A 23,769-nucleotide genomic window follows, 5' to 3' on the forward strand; every position below is an offset into this window, starting at 1 on the left:
GGTGTGCCGCCAAGGTTCTTTAACCCTGACCCTATTTAAGGATAAAGAAAGCGAAAATTGATACCCTTTTTAAGGCCCACAATCGAAAAATGAGACCCTATTCAAGGGGAGGAAAAACGTTCCGTGACGACCCAAATAACGGCTAACCGCGCACGGCAAGACACAAATCTTTATAAAATCGCCTTTCTAATACCTGAACTGAAAATTCAGTTTTCAGATATCTTGTTCTCGTTTAGCTGGGCGTTTATTTTAGCTAATAGAATTTAGGTACCCTATCTAAGGATCACAGCGGGAACACATTGCCAAAAGGAGCAAAAATGATACCCTATTTAAGGACTGAGAACCTCAAAAACCATACCCTATCGGGCGGCACATACCTGGCCACATATGGGAGTACCCCTTCCCCACGGGCTTGAATCGTGGCACACGGCAAAAACGGTCGAGGCCGACAACAATTCGTGCCCTCTGCCAGGACAATATAACATTCTTTTAAACAAACAGTAATTTATACACTTTAAGCATTCCTTTAAACATTCTTTTACACATACTTTTAACTTTTTAATTTATGCGATTCGCTAAGTCATATTCAAATTTTTAGGTCCATTTTATCACTTCATTTTATCCGTCGAAGACAGCAGTCTGGCTGTCGAAAGCTAATAATTTTTAAAATATTTTACCAGAGAACGCTTTTACAATGAATCCTGGTATCGGATCTTCCATATTTTTTCATGTTGAAAACTTGTTCGTTTCACCCATTCTCGTTCCCAGAGCCCGCGTCCCCCTGGACCAGCGGGGGGGGGGGGGGGGACGCGGGCTCTGGGAACGAGAATGCGTTTCATCACAATCTCTGGCGCACGCGCACAATCAAAACCGGAACCAGAGTTTCCCGACCGCTGGTCAAAGGGAACGCAGGCTCTGGGGAAGAGATTGGGGTGGGGGTGGGGGAGTGAAAATGTACATGTACCAAAATTTTGGCCAGGATTTAATTTGTGAACAGACAGACGGACACTGGTTAAGTCCAATTAAAAACAATTTGAAAAGCACTAAAGCAGTGTAACTGCATAACAGATGGCTGAGATGAGGATAGCGACTGAAGAGAATTGCTGGTTTTCACTGTCACGCAAGTAACGATACTGTCACGCGCTACAAAAAACTAAATCCAAAGCTATTGCATCAAAAAAATCAAGAATATTACAGGTTGTAGAAAATTACAAGATAGTCTACATGTCCAAGTCTCGGGTCTGTACGGTAATCCGTACTCGAGTTATCAGTCAAAATGTTTTACGCAAATTTAGAGAGCACCGTATGGAATCGCCATGTTGGATCCCATGTGGAGGGGCATCAAGATGGCCGCCGGAAATCAATGAAAACATCTGGCATTCACTTCTGCTATAAAACGCGGTCAGTTCACCTTCGCGAAAGCGTAAACATTCACATAAACTCCTCTTGTAAAATCTCAATTATTCAGATCGTTAAAATTAACAGGATGAGGCATTTTTTTAAGCATACGTGACAGCCTTCAGGCGGCCAATCTGAAGTCGTGTGGCGCAAAACTCCGAAATTCAAAATGTTATTTCTTGAAGACGGCGGATGCTATCGAGTGAAAACCTTCAATAAGATATATATTAAAGACGTCTAATATAGCCAGTGAAGGATAAAAAGTCAGAGAGCTCGAGATTATGGATTTAGAATTTTGATGACGTCACGTGAAAATCGAGAATAATGAAAATAACCTAGTGAAAAATTGATATTAAATCATTTTGTTTGATTCAATTAACATGTACATTGACAGTTAGTATTGCTCAATCTATAAATATTCGCGGAGTCTTTTTTGTTAAATAAATAAGAAAAAGAAAATCGCCAAAATGTCGTGATAATTTCATGACCATGGAACAGACCTGATGTCGAAAAAAAATATCAAAATAAGTTCATTTATTATTTTTTGGTTAATTTGTCGTAAGGGAAAGTTCATTTCATATAACAGGGGGGGGGGGGGGGTGGCGATGAAGATATTGCTGGTTTTCACTATCACGCAAGTAACGATACTGTCACGCGCGGCAAAAAATAAATCCAAAGCCATGTCAAAGTTTCAGGTCTGTACGGTATTCCGTACTCGAGTTATCCGTTAAAATGTTCCACACAAATTTAGAGAGCACAGTATGGAAATTCTATGCTGGAGTCCGTTTCAAGGGGCACCAAGAAGGCCACCGGAAATCAAAGAAAACATCTGGCATGATATATCTGAGTTGCACAGGTCATTTTACTGTTGAGTTGAAAACCATCCGATCTGTTTGTTGATGCCATGTGTTGGTTTTGAAGTATACAAATTTTCGGAGCCCCCCCTCCTTGCCTAACAATTTTTTTCAGAGCCCCCCCTCTTCGGGTGTCTAAAAATTTTCGGAGCCCTCCCCCCTCAATATCTTCATCCCCCCCCCCCCTTGTCATAATAAATGAACTTTCCCTAATTTATAGCTTAAATAACTTTTGGCAAGGATAAAGCTCTATTCGCTGTTTTCACCGTTCCCATAATACATCTTGTTTACCCTCCATAAGCATTGTTTTCAATTTCTCTTGGGATTTACAATGACGTACAATCGTCCCAGGAGAAATTGAAAACAATGCTTATGTAAAAATTTTGGGATGTAAACAAGATGTATTATGGGATCGTGAAAAAAGCGAATTTGTGAGGTTATTTTTGGTGATCGTGTAATCCTTCCCAGTCTCTTTGGGCTACTTACGTCCGAGCTCAAAATAGAACCACTTTGAAATGACGTCACGTCAGTCAAAACGAAAACAACATGGCGGCTTACAGCAGAAGAAACGATTTCGATTTCAACCGTAAGACAAACCCGTTTGAAGACGATTCTGACGATGAATTCGAAAAGGTTAACGGAGATGAAATCCGTACGCAAATGCAGCTGTCAAGAGATCGGACACTGGACAGTACAAAGCGGTCTTTGGCTCTCATCGAGGATTCCCATGACATCGCATGTCGGACCGGCGAGGAGCTATCGTGCCAAGGGGAACAATTAAATCGTGTAGAACGCAATCTTGACAAGATACAGAGCGACATGAGCATCGCTAACAGGCACATTAGGTCAGTGAATAGCATTTTTGGAGCTATTGGGAATTATTTCAAGAAAGCGCCGAAGCCAAAAGAGACCACTGAACAAACGGTTCCCGACAGCCGGTTGTCAGCTTTGCAAGAGGACCCTTCGCAGTATTATCCTGACTATCGCAGCGAAAGCAAAAGTGGTGGCTACGAAGCAGGTATCAGCAGAGGAGGCGGACAGTTTCAGAGCACAGCTTACTCATCGCGTGATCCACGAGAGAGAGAAATCGAAGCCAATCTAGATCTTGTGTCGCGTGGCATTGGCCTTTTAAAGGAAGATGCTTTGATACTGGGTAACGAGATTGGAAGGCAGAACGACCAGTTGGACAGAATTAACGTAAAAGCAGACAAAGCTCATAGCACGGTAGAAGAATCAGATAAAAAAGTGAGACGAATCTTGAGAAAATAACTCCACTAGTTTTGATTTGCCATCAGATTAAAATGAAATTACATTGTACTATTCAGACAGAAAAGATAGTTATCAGAAAAATTGTTGTAGAAAGCATATAACCAGTGGCGGATCTAGGGGAGGGGCCCGGGGGCCCGTTTCTCGAAAGCCCCGAAAATTTTTCGGGCCCGTAAAGCCATTTTAAAGTATCTGTATTTTAAAAACAGAGAAATGTATTGGCCTGAAACTTTGTATGAAGGAAACCTCTGTTTATATGTAAAATAGAGCGGTTTCACTTGAGTGTCGAAAGTAATTTACGTTTGCTTTGGTTTTGCGTTCACTACGCTTAGTGATTGGTTTAAAAATTCGCGCCACTTTCTCGGCCAATCAGGAGTAAAACCAAACCAAGGACTCGCCGCGCCTCCTGGCTTCGTGCCACTGTTTTGCTCGAGTTTTGATTGTTCACTCGATTGTCTGTGTTGTATGGCCGGAGTAATTATTTGGTTTGGTTTACGACACTCATGAAAACTGCTCTATCATGTAATTAAACAGCTCTGTAATTGTAAGGTTTTAGATTTTGCTTTTGCTTTTCGGGTGTGAAAACTTTTTGGGACCTTTGAGAAACGGCCCCAAGCCTCCCCCCTTATTTTTAGAACAAATAGAGGCCCCCCAAAGGGCCGATAATATTTTTTTCGAGATTACCCCCCCTTATTCTAGTGTCTTGATGATCGCCCCCACCCCCCCTTATCTGAAGGTCTGGACCTGCCACTGATAACAATAAGTGATAAATTCCGCCAACTTGATTTGGTTTATGTTTCTTACTGCTGCTATCAACAACATGCCCACTGTGAAGCTCAAAGCCTAACTAATTACAAAATGACAATTGACAAACCTTGAAAAAAATGAAACAAACAAAATGGATCAAAATCTACCAATCACATGCTTCCAAATACTGAATACCCTTTCTTGTTTATCCTGATCCCTTGCCTCTTCGGTAAATAGCAAGGTTCCACTGTACTTTTGAGTGGGTTGCAATATTCAGGGTTGGGGTAATTACCTTAAATTTGTAACTTTATGGTATGTGAAAATGCTTTATCATCCTTTGGAGACAAAATGCTGGGGAAGTTGACACCTCAGTATTTATTTGAAACCCAAAGGATTAATCTTCTATGGCCCAAGTTCATATCAAAAAACAAGCTTCAAAGATGTTGTTTGTTTTCGCTAATATATTTTGCTCAAGTTTAAATTAATGTATAGTTCCAAGTTAGAGTGATTGTGACCATTGGGTAGTAATACCGTAAGTCAATTCTTTATGAACGTGAAGAGATGTACAAAAGTGTAAATTGGAAATGTTTATATTGAGCAGATTATTGCTTACTTGCAAGGTACAACCTCAATAAAAACTATTATTTTCCTTTGACTTTGTTTCCACAAGTTATCCCCAACTAATGTACTTTACACGTTTCACCTGATTTAATTGAAGGTGGCTGAACGCAGTTTCTGTAAACTCTTTGAATTGGAGTCCCAGCACACCCTCAAGGCTTTGAGATAAACAAAATTTTACTGCTGCTTGTGCACAGTTGATAAATGCAATCGCACATTTTGTCTTCCCAGAAAGGCAAAATTTCTAACAAACCAGTCATGAAATTTTTACGAAATTTTACAAGGTTGTACTTTAGAATTAAGAAACAAAACTGCTAATTACAAAAAATATGAAATTTAACAAATTTTTTTTTTTATATTCTTGAACAAATGATGAAAAAAATACAACGACTGAATTTTCTGAAATCGAAAGGAATTCAACTTTTTTGGTTGACTTTTAATTATGCTGGGTTGCCATGATAACACAACATGGTCTTAAGCCAGAGCCAAACGAGGATGGGAGTTGACGAGAGTTCAAACTCTCACTCTCGTTTGGCATGGAGCTCTCATGCACTCTCATCGAATTTGAACGTGCTCAAACCTTTCATGAGCCGGCCTCAAGAGTCCTCATGGGCTCGATGAGGATGAGTGAGTGAGTGAAACCTTTCATGAGGGGGGGGGGGCAGGGGGGTCTGAACCTCCCGCCTCCCATACCTTTAACTCCTGCTTCCCCTACCTTTTACTCCCGCCTCCCGCCCCTTTCTGTAGCTGTTCTCTCCTGTTTTTTCCATGTCTATTGTGAAATACAATGAAATGTTACGAAATTTCACTTGTTTTCTCCCGGTTCCCGCCACCTTAAGAATCCCGCTTCCTGCCCTCTCTCCTCCCGCTTCCCTCCCCTTTTCTCCCGGGCTCCTGCCCCCTGTCCCACTCCACTTTCATGAGAGTCGATGAGAGTTTGATGGACTCTCGTTCTTGTTTGGCCCGAGTTGATCATGATAGTTAATGAGAGTTGACGAAAACTCTCATGAGAGTTAACTCTCATCAACTATCATCCTTGTTTGGCCCGGGCTTTACGCAACACGCAAAAATTACAAATGCTGTAGCTGATCATGTAACCTGCCAGTTTTGAGCTCACCAGCTGCAACAGTTTGGACATGGGAGCATAATATATAGGATATGTACTCCAAAGATCAGAAAACTGTGTTCAGCCACCTTAAAAAATAATAGCAACACAAAAATGCACTTCAAAGACTTCTTTGAAAATTAATTCTAATTTTAATTTACAGCTACATGCACAGGTGTATCAAAAATACAAATTAATTAATATTTTCATTATAATTTGCAACTAAAAAATGTTAAGCCCATGGTGGATGAAGAATTGCTTATAATAGTCAAAATATTAATCATTCCCCAATCCTTCTGTACAATTTCATCATAACCTTACGCCCGCTTTTTTTAGTGTTGCGCGTGCACAGCGGGTTTCTGTTGACATCCACTTGATATACCAAACAAATGACACAGATCACATGACTTCTAAATTGTGGGCTTATTTGCAGAACCAAAAACCGTACACGGGGCCCATTCAAACAGCCCGGAAAGACAATGTCAAAAGATGAATGTACAAAGATAGCGCACAAAAAAAAAAGCGGGTGAAAAAACTCCAAACAAAGGTGATAATTCCAAACAAAAACTTTCTTTCCATTATTCCTTTTCATCCCAAGCCAGACACACACCCATGGCTTGTCACACAATCTCTCTTTCATTAAAGATTGCGTGATAAATCTTTGTGGGAGGCTACAATCCTCCATATAACCATTTGGTTTCAAACAGTTAAAACGAATTTCAAATGTGTTTGAAACGGGTTTCAAACGCACTTCTGATAAACCAATTTCCACCTGATCATGAGGACTTGGGCAAAATTAATGTTTAAAGAGTTTTAAACTGTCTGGATGATTTTGTGGCTAATCTTTTCAACTTACTGAACACATGTAATGTACATAATTAATTTACGTTATAGCTCAGGTAAACAAAAAAGGTTGGCTAATTCACTTTAACTTTCAAGAAAATAAACTCTGAAGCACAACAATATTTTAAAACTTGAAATCTTTTTCTTAAAAATTCTTAATATTCTACCATTTGTAAATGTTACTTTCACTGCTAAAATACAGTGGATACATGTACATATCTGATTACCAAAATTATTAAATAAAAAAATGAAATCAGGTGACATTGTTAAATACAGTATTAAAATTACAGTGGAACTCTACCGTAAGGGCAATGTTTTTTTGGCTCAAACAAACCCTCATAATTATTATAATTTACAGTGAAAATGGTTGAAGTGTTTTACTAAAAACTGTAATTTAACAAAACTGTGTTGATTCTTCAATTCAAATTACCATATCATAACTAACTATGGCCTCCAAAAGGAGTTTACAATAGGATCCCAATTTCTAGAGCCTTCAATTTCTCAAATCTTCTGATAACTCCAAACAAACATTGCTTTCTGGATTTGCTTTACTAGAACACTGCACCAAATACAGTGCAACCTCTTTAATACGGACACCAAAGGGACAGCCAAGGGCGACCGTATTTTCAAAGGTGTCCACATTACACAGGTAGAGTTAATCATATGAATTTTTGTCTTTGGACCAAGTGAACTGTATGCAATAGGGAGGTGTCCATATTATAGAGGTGTCCGTAATGAAAAGTTTGACTGTAATTATTTTTTTTAGTAAAATGCTTCAACCCATTTGACTGCAATACGAACATTCCATTAATAAAGCTAGACTTCCATGGCACACTGGTGATCTGATTATGGGTTCCACTGCATGAGGCTAAAATGTAACTATGATACTGACACTGACTTCAATCTACAGCTCTTCTTCGAATACCCTTGCTAGTTCTATCTCCCTATGGTGCAAACATGGCAAGTACTTGCCAGAGAGAAGAGAGAAAGCACTTCTCTCTGACCTACACAATTTTCTCTTATGGCAAATCCTCAAAATTAGTCTAAAGAATGTGCATGCATGTGCCATAAATAAATACAAAAATACTGCCAAATGGTCACAGCACTTGACTCATTTTCCTGCAAACTGAGTGCCACTAATCACATTAAAGCCAGCTCAGTGAGCAGTGGATACGGCTAACAGTAGGCTTTGCCAAAACCACTGTAAAAATTCTTTTCATGTTAACTACTCATTTATAATTCCTACTTGTTTGCAATGTAAAAATTCAGCGTAGCATTGCCTAGCTATGACCAGATGTAAGAAGACCCATTTGCAAGCAACCTGACCAAGATTGTTACTGTACACAAATTTCTGCCACAATGATCAAACTTAGGTAAATTGATGGGAAGATTACTTTAAACATTGTTACATTATCAGACTTCATCTGAACTATCTAATAGAAAAGCTCTGGAATATTTTATAATGTACTTATAATTACAATTAAGAGGGGTGACCACAATGATAAATGCTTCTATAAGTAATACCTTTCCACTTGGTTGGCCCAGGATTAAGCGGAAAATGATGTTCCATTTTACAACGGTTCGACCGGTCGCACTTTGAAAATGGAAAGCACCCCATGACTTATACAACTAGGAGGGGAGAGGCACTATGAAAGTTAAGTGTCTTGCCTAAGAACACATCACAGTGACCCTAACCAGGCTCAAACGCAGACTGTGCGATCCTGAGTCTAGCATGCTAACCATATCATTAGGCCATGGCGCGCCCATGATCCCTGACATTGACAGTTGTTATTGATTCCCACCAAAAAACTGCAGCTATCAATAAAGATTGTATCCACGTTAAATAAGGATTACATTCTAGCTAATAGTATTCCAAAATTTCAACAGCAACAGATGTTGTGGAGAACTTGAAGCAATTATTTTAGCCAGCGACTTTATACAAAGGCATACTGATTTTCAACCGCCCTGGAATGTCCATGATTATTTGTAGCAGTTGTTGTAATCCTAACAGAGCCACCTTGAATAGTTGCTGTTCTTGTTATCCTATTTACTTGAAGGCTGTGTGAGCGTCGCAGCCCTTCTCCACCATTGCCCACGTGAGCACGCTGCAAGGAGCCTCCAGGCTGCGGCGAGCCAGAACTTACGTAAACCACAAAGTTCGTCAGCATTACATCCGATGGTCCGCCACTTTCAAGTGGGATTGGATTAGCTCGAAAGTGTTCTAGCATCTCAAAGATGCTTTGAAACCAGAGGTGCTGTACTCGGCATTGGCCTTCTACATTCAGGGCAAGTCTAAGGTGCTAAAAATTTCAAGAATTTGTAAAAAGAAAAATATGAGTAAGCAACTATGCTTAGAAAAAATAACAGACTGAGTAATAATAAGCTAACAGTGGCTTCAATAATGGTCAGGTAAAAACTGCAGTCTGCAGACACTTTTAATTTTATAATAAATTATTAGTCTATGATAAGCTTCATTCATTCACACTGCAAGGAGCCATTTTTTCTGCTGCCTATTTTTACCCCTTCTACGAGTTACTCCCTTTAAAGCTTTTGCCTTTCAAACCTGCCATAGACTAAATTTGAGAGAATCTGGTAAATCAGCATAATGCAGTCTGCAGTCTGTGGTCTACAGTCTGCGTTTTTTACCTGGCTGCTTTAATAAGCCATTTCTAAGTTGCCTTTTACTTCTATTTCAAAGCTAGGAAACCTAACCTTTAAAGAACTGACAGACTGAGGTGAATAGCAATGTTATAGATCTGCAGAAGTGCTCAAAGAGGGAGAGGGAGGGGCAAAGTTAATGTTAGCCACCTTTTGTTCAAAAAAAGAGCGGCAGCAAAGCTCTTTCTTGCTGTAATAAGGAGGGGAAAGGAAAAAGGCAGGCAGAAGGGGCAGAGGTATGCCCCAGGCTTCTCCCCTAGATCTGCCACATGTTTTAACCCTCGGAGGTACAAGGGGGGGGGGGGGGGGGCCCCCCCCCCCCCCCTTTTTTTTTTTTTTTATTTTTTTTTTTTTTTTTTTTTTTTTTGGGAATAATAAAAATTTTTTTTTTTTTTTTTTTTTTTTTTTTTTTTTTTTTTTTTTTTTTTTTTTTTTTTTTTTTTTTTTAAAATATTATAGGGGGGAAAAAAAAAAATTAAAAAAAAAAAAAAAAAAAAAAAGGGCCCCCCCCCCCCCCCTTAAGCATTGTAATGGTAAAGTATCTTGACGGAATGCAGAACATGACAAGAGGCAGAGGCTGAGCTCAAAATATTGGCTTGATATCAAACATTCTGTCCACAAGGTAGCACCACAAAGGGGAAATTAAATTTTTGCAGTTATTGGTGCCATAACACTGGGTTGATTTTGATTACCTAGCTTATAATACACACCTTTGCCCTTCCTTGATAATTAAATGTTAATACATATTCCCCTCTTCTTGTTTCACTTTGCCTTATAAGGAATATCCCATGCCATTGCTGGCCACCCTGTGACACCAGGTGTGAGGCCTCTATCCTGGGTAGTGTTCCATGGAACCATGGGTAATTTGCAAGTGGATGATTTTCAATAGAGGCTGTGACCCAGACTGGGTTCTCTGAAGAAAAAAAAAAGAAAAAAAAAACACAAATAACTTTAATTGTGTTGGAGAGCAAGAGAGCTGTATGTATCTCTGAGCACGCACTGTATCCAAAATATAGTGAACTTATTTCATAATTTCACAAAATTGTTCCAAAGAATTTGAAGATATGTGCCTGGGTAAATTGGGTAAATTGTAGTGAAGGCCGTTAATTAATCATTTTCTCCAAAGGTACATATGTATTTTGAAAATTCCATTAACAACAAGTGCGCATGGCAACATCTCATTCCATACTCACAAGAACTAAAAGATAGTCGATAGAAAAGTAATTAATAGTTGGGCAAACTTGTGCAATGTTATAAAGATGAATACCAGTAAGGGATAAGATATTCCAGCAACCATCAACTAAATTTCGGCAAGGGTCTAAAAAGAACTTACAGTTCTTGCCATAGCATATCATACTATTATTACTGATTTTACCTTCACTACTTGACTGTGGTGCTCCTTGAGCAGAAATCTGCCGTAAAAGGTCAGGTTGATTAGGTGGGAGAGGAGGTGCTGCCTCTGTGCTAGTGGGTGACCTTGGAGGCAGCTCAGGAGGAGGTCGACTGTGAGGTAAATCCTCTGCAATACAACATGAACAAGAAATCTTTATTTATTTTTATAAGTACAAATGGCTATAATATAACAACACCCATTAAGTAAGAATGGGCCTTCTATATAAGTCAGTCACAGAAGATAAAATCTGAGCGTGGCTGGCAAGATTATTTATAGCAGGTCCAGTATTGGATCCGTTCCAGACCAGTTCCAGAACGGTCCCATGTAAACAGAAGGCCTATCTGATCTGATTTCCCGACCGATCTGAGCGATTTCTTAAACAGATTACCTTGAAATGTAGGGGTCTGTGGCCCGTGAGGTGAAGAGAAGGATCCTGAAGATCTGTTTTGTATTTGAAGCGACGAGGGAGTGTAAACATTCCTTCTTTTTGCTAAATTAGCCACTGCCTCTGTAGATTTCTTATCTGAAAATAAAAAAAAAATACACAGTGAAGAAGGGAGACACTTAACTACATAATGGTTACACTATGGATTGCTTCTAACAATCATATCTTGGGCTCCCTTAGTATCCTGAATTTATTTTTTGGTAATGCTTGTTCTATTGGAGATTACCATTCATTTTCAGTAGTCGTGACCATATTTGGTAAGTCATGTGACCAAAACACAAAAATTCTAAAAACTCACTTCTCTTTTACATTTTCTCTGTTGAAATCGACACTCTGGGTAGATGGCATTTAGAAGCAAATCTGTAGCATGGTTTTGTTGAAATTTACATTTTAAAGGTCACAAAAACCTTATGACGTAACATAAAGGAAGTGGGCTCATAGGATTCATAGTTTGCACAAAAGGGGGAGCTTATCCCGGTTTCTGTAGCATTAAGCAGCGAAGAGTATTTCAATTCCCCCCTGAATGGAATGCTAGTCCATCGCATGGTACCCCCCCCCCCCCCCCCGGCATTATGTCGCCGGTACCCATTTATACACCTGGGTGGAGAGAGGCATTATAAAATGAGAGTGAGTGTCTTGCCCAAGAACACAACACAGTGACTCCGGCCAGGGCTCAAACCTGGACTGCTCGATCCAGAGTCGGCACACTAACTATTAGGCCACTGCGCCTCACACAGTTTACACAAAACACTTAATATTATATTTGGACTGGAACGAGTCAAGATGGACGGCAGCGTCTTTTTTGAGTAGGCTGCCTGAACTCTCCGCTTTTCAACTAAATGGAGGAAAAACTAAGTGAATGCGAAGAAACACCGCGTTATATCGGAGGGAAGCGAGGTGAAAGACCTAGCAGCAGCAGCTCACCCGAAATACCGCCAAATAAATCCGCAAAAACCTCCGAGTACTTGATGGCCGAACAGAACGATCTGGCAGGTATCTGGAGTGCGCTTAACAAAATTCAAAGAAATACGGACGAGCTTCTCAAAGAAAATCGAGCACTCCGCGACCTATACAACGAGCTACAAAGGTCACTTGAATTCCATGTCAGTAAAGTGGAAAGCTTAGAGGCGAACAACGAAGCTTTGAAGACTGAGGTGAACTCGCTCAAACGAGCAGTTCGAACGGCCGAAGACGAAATCGATGACCTATATCAAGAAATTGATGATCTCAGCAGCGATCTCGGAACCGCCATCAATCAAATAGATGATTTGGAACAGTATACCAGAAAGCACAACCTTGAAATCCACGGCATCGCCGAGTCGCCGGAAGAAAATGTCGCTGAGAAAGTTATCAAGCTTGCCAAAGTGGTCAACGTTCACATCACCAATAACGACATAGACATATGCCACAGGATGTCTTCACGAAGGACTGACGTCCCCAAACCAATTATAGTTCGCTTCAGGTCCCACAGAGCGAAAAGTGAACTTTTCAAAGCAAGGAAGCATCTTAAATCAGTAAGTTTGAAAAACTTTTTCAATAACACAGATGCTGTTTACATCAACGAGAATCTAACTAACTACAGGCGCGGTCTTTTCGCTAAAGTTAGAAAATTCAAAAAGGATCATAACTGGCAGAACGCATGGACTGTGGACGGAAAAATCTTTATTAGAAAATCGCAAAGCGATCGTGCCATCAGAATCCACGAAGCCGATGACTTAAGAAAAATCCACTAATTTGTTATCATAAAGTTTATTTTCTTCTTTCTCTCCGTCAATTATGCTAATATGTAAGTGTTCCGTTTTCTTTTCGACACCTCGCCCTCCTTTGCTTCACTAATTAATCTAATTTTGCGGAGAGTTTTGTGGGAGGGTGTTGAGTGTCTTGGCGTAGCAACCGATGCTATTCAATTTTCCCCTCCTATACAATAAGCTGCTTCGCAGCTTAATTAGTGTTTCTATTATGTTTACTGTTAGATGTAGCGTGCTTTTATTTTCATTTACAATCCATTCTCACCTAAATTTTTCCTTGGTTTATTGTAATGTGCATACCATTCTTATAAACGCTCCTATTGCTAAGCTAAACGCTATCGTATTGTTGCAGAGTGTGGTACACGAATGTTTTACGGGTAAGAAATTCAAAAATCTAACCTACACATGGAATTAAATGCAGTTTCCTTTAACGCAAGAGGCCTTAACAAATCCATCAAAAGAAGAAAGCTATTTCGGTGGCTCCATCTTAAAAAATTTGACGTAATTTTCCTTCAAGAGACATACAGCGACACTAGTTTGGAAGCTTTCTGGCGAGCTGAGTGGGGCGGTGAAATCTTTTTCGCGCACGGCTCGAAACATAGCAGAGGTGTTATGATCCTTCTCAGACCCTCCTTATGTAAAGAGGTGACTAATGTTACACGAGATAAAAACGGCAGGTTTTTGATTGTAAACACAACTATTGGCGAAGACGAATTTTGCTTTGTTAATATTTACGCCCCAAACGACCAAACCCAGCAAATTGCTTTCTTTAAAAAGATGACCGAATCCATCCGCGAATGCCAAACCGACAGAGTCTTGATTGGCGGAGACTTCAATTGTCCGTTGTCTGCGTTAGATAAATTCGGAGGTAAAGACGTTCTGGTCAAAAAAAACGTTATCAAATCGGTGGAGGAACTTTGTAATAACTACGACCTTGTCGACCCTTGGCGAAAACAACACCCACATGAAACGCGATATACCTGGAAAAACAGCTCGGGTAAGATCAGATGTAGGCTAGACTTTTGGCTCATCTCCAAGCAGTTACTAGACCGGGTTTCAAAAACCGACATTGGTGCGTACTACGACTCTGATCACTCCCCGGTTACCATTTCAATTAAACCAGATGTAACACAGGAAAAGAGAGGTCCTGGTTACTGGAAATTCAACAATTCTCTTCTGGAGAACGAAGAGTTTGTCACAAAAATGGCCTTTACTATAAAACATAGTAGTGAGAAACACAAAGGTATTGCTGACAAAAGGCTTTACTGGGAAATGTTAAAAATGGAGATTCGGATGTTCGCTATCCGTTTTGCTAAAAGGAAAGCTAATGCAGAAAGAAACACCGAGCAAAACCTTTCTCAAAAATTAGACGAAATAAACTCACGTATTGACGCTTCCCCAGAAGACACTTCCCTTGTAAACGAGGCAAAGAAACTCAAAATCGAATTAGATGAAATCGCTGTGCAGAAAACTAAAGGCTCCATTATTAGGAGCAGAGCAAGATGGTACGAGATGGGCGAGAAATGCAACAAATACTTCTATAACCTAGAAAAAAGAAGTTATGAAAAACGACACATCACAAAATTAAAGACGCCCGAGGGTATTACTGTTAAGGACCCAACGTCCATTCTAAGCACCATGAAAAGCTTTTACAAGCAGCTTTATTCATCTCAAAAACAGCTAGCAGATGCAGACCCATTATCTTTCTGCGAATATCAATCTCTACCTAGACTGGATGACGAGAAACAAAGCCTTTGTGAAGGTTTAATTACCGCAGAAGAATGCCTCGCCGCATTAAAAACTTTTCAACACAACAAGTCGCCGGGCACGGACGGTTTATCCGCAGAGTTCTACCTACGCTTTTGGAAGGAGCTGTCGGGCCCTCTGATTGAGTGTCTCAATCATGGCGCCTTACTGGGAGAGCTTTCTATCTCGCAGAGACGAGGAATTATTTCCCTGATCCCGAAAAAGAACAAGGATCCTTTACTGCTTAAAAACTGGCGCCCTCTCTCTCTCTTAAATACCGACTATAAACTAGCAACAAAATGTATCGCAAGGCGTTTAGAGAAGGTACTCCCCCTGTTAATAGAGCGGGACCAAACGGGGTACATTAAAGGCAGATTCATCGGTGAAAATATCCGTCTAATTACAGACATAATTGAACAACATGAGAATAAGGAAGGTATGATACTCTTTCTAGATTTTGAAAAGGCCTTTGACTCTTTAGAGTGGGACTACCTCTTTAAGGTCCTCAACATTATGAACTTTGGTCCAAGTTTCCTTAACTGGATTCGCACATTCTATAGCAATATTTCTAGTTGCGTTATCAACAATGGTCACTCTTCAGAGTTTTTCTCTCTACAAAGAGGAGTGAGACAAGGGTGTCCTCTTTCGGGACTGCTCTTTGTTCTCGCTTTAGAACCACTCGCACACCAGATAAGAATCACTGATTCTATCAAAGGTCTCGAAAACGGGAATAAGATCACTAAACTTAGTTTGTATGCAGACGACACCACCGCTTTCATCCGCGACGACTCTTCCGCAGCGTCTCTATTTGCTCTCCTTGATCAGTTTAGCAATCTATCGGGTCTGAAAATTAATAGATCAAAAACTGAGGGTCTGTGGCTAGGTCGTTGGAAAAGCAGATTAGGAAAAGACGAGCCTTTTGGCATTTCGTGGCCGAAAGAATATGTCACTGCACTTGGAATATGTTTCCCTTATTGCGCGAATGTTGGAATCAAACTAAACTTTGATGAGAAACTTGCCAAACTTAAAAAAGTTCTTAACATCTGGTGCAAAAGACATCTAACCATCTTAGGCAGAATAGCCATCGTAAAGAATTTAGCAATCGCCAAACTTGTTTATTGCTGCTCCGTCTTAAACGTTCCTGCCGAATTCATAAAAGAGGTCAACAGCATCATCTTCTCCTTTATCTGGAATTTCAAACCTGATAAAATTAAGAGAAAAACGTTGATTGGCCCAGTCTGCAAAGGCGGTCTAAATATGATTAACTTTGAAGATGTTGTAAAATCCCTCAAGATTACCTGGGTTAATCGTTATTGCGAATCGGCTGGCAGTCACTGGTGTGCCCGCCTTGATTCCTTATTAAGTAAAGTCGGAGGAGCTTTTCTATTTCAATGCAATTTCGACCTAAAATTTCTGAACCTCAACAATTTACCACCTTTCTATAAAAATATTCTTAAGGTGTGGCAAGAATTGAATTACAAGGAACCGCTTAATGCAAATGAATTCAAACAAGAACTTTTATGGAACAACCGGTTCATAAAGACCAATGGTAAAACGGTGTATTATAAAACATGGGTAAATCAAGACATCTTAAAAATAAGTGATCTCCTCGACAATCACGACCAATTCCTCTCTTTCGAAAATTTTAAGCGCAAATTCAGCGTTCGATGCACTTTCCTCGACTACGCCGGAGTTCTCGCTGCTATCCCCAAAGCGTGGAAAAGAAAAATCACGTGCAACAGTGTCGGTGGTGTTAGCGAACTCCCAAAGGCTGATTCAAATAGCGATGATATCGTCTCCGCAAAAAAAGCCCGTTTGATGCTTGCGGAAAGGTCCTTCTCTCCCCCTACCGTCGAAATCACTCTAAGAAATCAAGTGACAAACTTAAAGGATGTCTACGAACTTCCATTTAGAATCACCGTTGAAAATAGATTAAGAAGCTTTCAGCATAAACTCATACATAACATCATACCTACCAATCTCTCACTCTATAGAATGAAAATAAAAGAGTCACCACATTGCGAACACTGCCACTGTAAAAATGAGACACTTCTCCATAGGTTTTGCGAGTGCCCCGAAGTCAAGCTATTTTGGAAAGACGTCATAGAATGGTGGAATACAAATCGCTCTGACAATTTCAATCCTACTTGTTCGGAAATTCTTTATGGATACAGACCTGAGAACACCAGCTATCATGCTTTCAATCACTATCTTCTTATTGCTAAATATCATCTATATCTCGCAAGAAATCAGTCAGAGACTCCTAGCATAAAGGTCTTTCTTGCCTTACTGGAAAGCAAAATTAAATGTGAAAGACAAATCGCTATTAAAAACTCTAGCTATAAAAAGTATGAAACAAAGTGGACCACTCTCTGCATAAGCGATGCGGTAGCTTTCTTTCCACTGTTTAAGCAAAAGAGCCAGGTTTAGGTGCATTTTCTTTGTCTGTTATATTTATCCTTTATCATTTTAGTTACATTAGATCTGTTGTTATAGTGAGTAGCTGTATTAGTTTAGTGACAATTTCAGTTTTTTTTGTAAGTGCAGTGTAAGTTCTGTCAATTAGCTCTTGTGCCATGTATAGTTTTATAGTATTTTAGTCTCTTTTGTATTTAAAAAATATATATTTCACTGTAAGTAGTAAGCATCGCATTGTAAGTAGTGTAAGTGTTGTAAATAGTATACAGTGTCGAATTGTAAGAAGCGCAAGTGTCGTATTGTATTGTGTACAGCTTAAGTATTTGTACAATAAGTAGTGAGTAGTGGGCATACTTTTTTTGTATTTTTGTAAGTGATGTGCTTTTGTGTGTTTGCAATTAAAAAAAAAAAAAAAAAAAAAAAAAACTTAATATTATATTCTTATGAGTTTTAACAGAAATGGTGTCACTTGCCTGCTGGGTAACTGTCCATTCTGACTCTTAGTGATTGACTGTGCCCAAGTTTGGCTCCTGACAATGTATTTGCATCTGCTAAGGAAGTAGGAGGGAGAGCTGCCTCTGCACCTCTCTCTTCAGAACCAGAAACTGATGGGCTGCTGAAGATAGTAATAAGAAATGTTACAACGCGAAATTATGCAGGCATTTGAGCCTAGTTGCCCATACTTGCCATAGCTTATCCCGGTTTCCGTAAAATCAAGTGACTTAGAGTATTTCTACTCCTCCCTGGATGTGTTGCTAGTCCATTGCAGGGTTAACCCAGCAGTAAATTTGCCTGTACCGATTTATACACCTGGGTGGAGAGGAGCACTATGAGGGCCAATTGTCTTGCCTTAGGAAGCAACACTATGCCCTGGCCAGGGCTTGAGTCCCGCACACTAACCAATAGGCCATAACACCGCCAAATACGAAATAAGGGCAGCAATAACTCATAAATTAATATTAATATTTAAAGAGGAAGCCGCATCAGCTCTAGCTGGTTTTCATGCAGGTCCTCTATCCAGATTGAATTGGAATTTGGAAATGTTGTTTTTTATGGAGAGAGGAAACCCAAAGAACCTGGAGAAAAACCCTTGGAACAAGGCAAGAACCAACAACAAACTCGACCGGCCATGTATGGCAACGCGCCAGAATCGAACCCAGGCCACATTGGTGGGAGGCAAGTGCTCTTACCACTACCCCATCCCTGCTCCCCATCCCCATTCCATAGGGATCTACATATATATGCTAACAGGGGTTAAATAGTGATGATTTCTTTTGTAGTAGAAACCCAAGGAGAGATGTTTTTTAGAGTTATTGTATTTAAATTTAATTTTCTGTTGATTTTTGTAAAGCGCGCGATCAAGTGCGCGCGCATCTTGAGTTTTACTGTATCTTAGATTTTATTGTAACGCGCGCTACCTAGCCCGCGCGCAGAATTATTTGATTGTAATAGTAGCGTCTCACGCCAGCTTACGCGTATTTGTGTAACGGTTTAAACCGCCTTTCATCAGTTGCCCAGATGAAGTGTTTTTAATAAACACGAAATATCGGCAAAGTCGACTTTCCAGTTTTTATGACACTAATATAGACTGAGGTATGTTTTAAAAGAAGGGAGCTAAATGGATGGACTTGTCTGTCAAAGACTGCCATACTGATTCAAGACTTTTTACCACAAAATTATTATTATCTTGAATTAATTAAAATTATTAATGATTAACTACTAACCTTTGACTTGTTGAACCCTGATCTTCCTCCATACACTTGCTGATCTCAGCCAGCCATTCATCCATCTCTTCTTTGTGATTAGCAGCTAACATGTACTCCTTCTTGTTCACTGCCTGAAGGATTTCAAATTTTCCCAATTACTTGTTCCAAAAAATTACACTCACTCAGAACTGACCTACTAATATTTGGAGTAGCTGGCGCAGAGTAGAGTTCGGAATAGCCAGTGAAATGCGCTGGCTGCCGGCTTATTTAGAAAACCCTGTCAGTGTTATGCCCCCGGCGTTTATTTCAAACTTAGCCTGGTGGACCTGACGTTAATTTGACTTTTGCAGTTTATTTGAGCCCAATGTTCATTAAGCAAGGGTTTTTCTTCATTCTTTTTGACAAACATGTATCTGGCTAATATTCCTACAGCTTATTAAACCGCAAATAAATACCTGAGGGGCCTATTTTTAACTGCATCTTAGAACCCGGCATTCATTCCGTCCCTGGCGTTTAATCAAGAAAACAGGGTACGTGCATAGTGGCTATCTTTTGACATGCTAAACAAACGAGATGAATGGAAATACAACAAACACAGCCCACTAGTATGACCTTCTGATTTTGTGGGCTCATTTGCATGAAACAAACACCAGTACTGGTATGCATCAGTCTTGATTGGCTCCTTGATAATCAATGATAATGATGATGATGATGATAATGATGATGATGATGATGGTGGGGGAACTATGTAACAGCACATTTATACTTAGAGCTTTATTACATACCTTGATAACAAAAACGTTTTCTCCTCCTGGCAGCTCCAACTCTGTTGCAGGTCTTGCCTCATGAATAAGGAAGCAAAATATTCCTGTCTTTGGTTTAGGTGACTGAAAAATAAAATATAAATATTGAAACAAGTTCTGTCAGATATCAGCAATTTTGTGTTGTTAACTTGTTAGAAGAAATCATTCTGTTCATATGAGATGTTTTGGAATGCACTGTGATACAATCTGCATGATTGGTTCCCTTTTATGCTATCACCAGGAATATTAATCACAAGAATTCTTGTTCTGACAACATATCGCTTTTTATATCCTAAGGACTTGTCCCCTGAGGTATGCCGACATAAAAAGTTTTTTGGTCGCACAATAATCTTCAATTAGTGGAATTGCACATCACATTTTTTAGCCTTGGAAATATTGCACATGTATTACAGTAAAAACCCGCGTATAAGAACCTAACATTTAAGAACCTGTTAGGCTAAAATTTAATTTTTAAGCACCCTTCACATAAGAACCATTTTAGGCTAAAATTCTAAAACAGGTTCTTATTTTCAAAAAAGAAAAAATAATCTTCTCAAAAATATAGAATTAAAAAATCTTCTCAAAAATATATTTATAACACAGTCTGTACACATTATAGTTACAGCATAGTATAGTATTTTGCTTACCGAAGTCTCCAAGAATACTGTTATTGGACATTAAAGACCAGATCATTTAAAAATTCTACTTTATTTCTTAAAAAAAAGTTAAGAACCTAATTAAGAACCTAGTTAGCCTAATTTTACACTAAATACCATTTACATAAGAACCTGTTTAGGCTAACTTGAAAAAACCTAGGTTCTTATACGCGGGTTTTTACTGTATTATTATTATCAGGTATGCAAATTCTTTTGAACATAATCCAAAACAAGCATTTAATATTACCCCAGTAGTTCAGTTCAATGTATGATGAAAATGAAAAATAGCAAACTTGTGTTAAAACAATTCCTCCAATAGAAAAATATAATTTCGATATTAGCATGGTAAAGTTATCACAAATATATGGGAAATAAATTGCCTCCTTCCTCATCAGAGCGAATATAACTATTTTATCATGTTGATCAAGGAAATGATCATAATGGAGTCAGTTTTAATGGGATTTGCACCGTTAAAAGAAAATAAATAAATCGCCGCTACATGTAGGTTATAAGCCGCACAGCTGATGTAAAGCGATTGTTCAGAGGTGTAAAATTTGATCTGTAGCCATCCATGCAAAAAGTTGTAAACAAGCACACTTCGCTATCAAAAGGTTGTCGGTTTAGCTGGCGAATTATCACCCTCAAAGACCTCAAGAGACAAAACAAACACACCGGCTACATTGTGAATTAATCGATCGATAAGGAGGAAAAGATAGCTTGCCAGCTGGTTGGATTAAAACTAAAATCCTTGTCACAAGAACAAACGTGAACAAGCTTGACAAAAAAATGCGTTTTTTACCTTAGGAGGCGTGTAGAACTCCAACATGTATCCACCGGGCGCTTTGAACAAAACGACTCGACATTTTTGCCAGAAAAAATCCTCTGTGTTCACCCCACTTTCTAAATTCATCAGGTAGTTCATGACTCCTTCACGTTTGACAGTAGTTGTCAGTTTCGCTTCTTGCAAATGCAGTACTCTTTGATCTTCTTGCTCTCTTCTCGTTTCCGCATGCTTCGCTGGGCCTAATTCATCATTCACGCTGCGTTTGAAAAAACCTTTCACGTCCTTCAGCTTACCAAGGAACTTAAAGCTCGATTCTGTACTTGTTTTCTTCTCCGGAGGTTTGAATGTTCCCGTGAGGTGCACGCTTGATCCCCAATCATCGGGGCCGAACACATCGGTCGGTGAATCGGGAGCATCGAAATCCATAAATCCATCTTTATGCACTTCGTTGTCAAAAGCTTGAAGGAAATACTCCACGAAACGCTTAGAGAACGTCGTAGAAGCTCCCGATACATCGTACACAGGGTTGTCCCTTAGAAATTGGAGGAATTCGTTCGCAAAATGCCTCGCCGCAACTTCGGCCCTGTCCTTACAAAATTCTTCCCAGCGCCCGCTTGGAAATTTTGTGCCGATTTCGCCATTGTAACAAGCCATTAAGGCAAAGTGATCCTAGCTGCCCATTTTACGATGGCGGTTTGCAATGAATGGGTGCTGTTCACGAAACAGGCCCCATAGAATGACCATTTCCCTTTCTCTCCTTGTATAAATTGGTCAAGAACTTCTTGATTTTGCGGAAGACTTCAAAACAAGATGCGCGAAATTTGATGATGAGCTGCGCGGTTCGTTTGCCTCACTTTCGGGACTCGATTTTTGGAGAAAAAAAAAAAAAAATCAAATAAATGATAAACCCTTTTATCCTTGGATTTCCTTGGATTTTCTTAGCTTTCGTTAATGACCCCAATGAACTTTACGAATCTATACATTCTCTGAGAAATAATGATCACAAAGTGAAAACGAGTAGGATTCCGGAAGTCCGATTACGTGCGATTTCGCGGGAGTCTTTCCGGTTCCCAAAAACGCCCAAATTTCCAATTGGTCTGATTCGCAAAAAGTGAAATGTTTGAATTTAAATTTAGCCAATGCATTAATAATGAAACCAGACTGACATTGTCTCTTTCTAAGAAACTGAAGAAACTGAATTAAAAAAATGAATAAATGTGAGGAAATAATTTCTGTATGACTGTGATGTCATTTCTGTCATTTGGTGTCAGACCTATCAAGCGGTGTCCGAGACCGTCAAATAAAAGATCATGAAATGCTACACGGTTATGTAAATAAACTAGCAAAGTAAATTTATCAAGCCACGACCGCATTCAATCTAGCAATACTTATTGAAATAATTTAATTAGTTGTTTGACATCTCAAAGTAGAATGTTTTTACTTTTGCACAAGTATTTTTGGGGAAAATAAACCATTTAAAATGAAATGGTTTCTGACCATTACTTTTAAATGGTTTATTTTTCCAAGTAAGAAAGCTTTTCTAAAGCAGCGCCAATATTTTCGCTGTTTGTTGTGTCTGGCGTTGGTTGGTGGTGGAGGGGGCGGGGGGGGGGGCGTACACACAGGTAACATGAGGGAGGGGTGGCAGTTGGAAGGTGTGTAGGGTTGACTCGCGGTCGATTGCGGAATAAGCTTTGGTATGGGGTATTCCGTTTCAAAAGCCTTGTTAATGTTTTGCATCTTACAAGAATTTTTTTAAAAAAATATTCTGATCGAATTTACGGGATGTAACTTCTGGAGAAGCCTATCCTAGTCTCTTGAGAGATTTGGTGGGCAAATGTGGATTTCCAAACTTAAGTAGTGAAAATGTACGAACGGCTTGCATCTGCGAAAACTGCTGAACCACTTTTCGCAGATGCAACGGCAAAGGCCCGGGTCGCACTAGAGCGAATTTTGTTTGTTTAAGTCATAAATATGTCAACACGTAGCGTAAAATAAGTGCGACCCCCAATTTTAAAATCTGGCCAAATTTTTGCGGATCGCCAAATATACGCCAATCTTCAAAGAAGCCGAAGTCCTGCCTCGGAGGCTTCCAAATTTTGGCAAAACGAACAATTTTGTTTTTTTAACCATTAAACTGCCATATTACGCAAAACATGTTTGGATAAAATTACGGCGGGTTCGTTCGTCGCTACTAGTTTGGCAAGCGCAATAGCGAGACAAAATAACTTTTTACCCGGTCCATCTGGCTCTTTCTACAGTTATTAAACGTTAAACGAGGAATGTGAAATGTATTTCAAACCATGACTCTACCGGATGAGGTAGAGTCCATGACCAAGGGCTGTTTCGTAAACGACCTATATTCGAGCGAATTCTACGTCTTCTAAAAGCCGAAGCTACCCGTAGAAAAGCTTGCTGATAGTGCACTAACAATACTAAAAATGCTATGTTGTTTTGTTGAGAAAGAAACACAAGATTCAACAGAAACCCGAAAGCCGTGAAAATAATCATATGTTGTGTCGTGTGACGACCGCTAATTAGATGGGTTTGTGATTGACGTATGTGACAATCAACAAAGTTT

General features: G+C 39.5%; 2 protein-coding genes across 3 annotated transcripts in view; one reads left to right on the forward strand and one right to left on the reverse strand.

The window, feature by feature from the left end:
• The window catches only part of LOC144646182 (SH2B adapter protein 2-like), a 58,772-nt gene extending 36,631 nt beyond the window's left edge, over positions 1-22,141 (reverse strand). Inside the window, exons 1-8 of one of the 2 annotated variants that reach the window (XM_078505727.1) lie at positions 21,204-22,141; positions 19,731-19,832; positions 18,964-19,076; positions 17,713-17,852; positions 11,271-11,405; positions 10,865-11,008; positions 10,200-10,402; positions 6,525-9,131 (exon numbers count right to left, since the gene is read on the reverse strand). In XM_078505727.1, coding sequence (XP_078361853.1) covers positions 8,766-9,131; positions 10,200-10,402; positions 10,865-11,008; positions 11,271-11,405; positions 17,713-17,852; positions 18,964-19,076; positions 19,731-19,832; positions 21,204-21,842 — 1,842 coding nt within the window. In that variant the 5' untranslated portion in view covers positions 21,843-22,141 and the 3' untranslated portion in view covers positions 6,525-8,765. Of the gene's footprint in view, positions 1-6,524; positions 9,132-10,199; positions 10,403-10,864; positions 11,009-11,270; positions 11,406-17,712; positions 17,856-18,963; positions 19,077-19,730; positions 19,833-21,203 lie in introns of both variants that reach the window. The other variant, XM_078505726.1, reaches the window with a different exon arrangement.
• On the forward strand, positions 2,784-3,840 carry LOC144645555 (synaptosomal-associated protein 29-like). The gene has a single exon (XM_078505132.1). The coding sequence runs from the start codon at positions 2,799-2,801 to the stop codon at positions 3,519-3,521; it is 723 nt and encodes a 240-aa protein (XP_078361258.1). The 5' UTR covers positions 2,784-2,798; the 3' UTR covers positions 3,522-3,840.
• Positions 22,142-23,769: the final 1,628 nt, after the last annotated feature.

The sequence above is a fragment of the Oculina patagonica genome, chromosome 3, assembly GCF_052425735.1.
Source record: "Oculina patagonica isolate OP01 chromosome 3, crgOcupat, whole genome shotgun sequence".
Lineage (NCBI taxonomy): Eukaryota > Metazoa > Cnidaria > Anthozoa > Scleractinia > Oculinidae > Oculina > Oculina patagonica.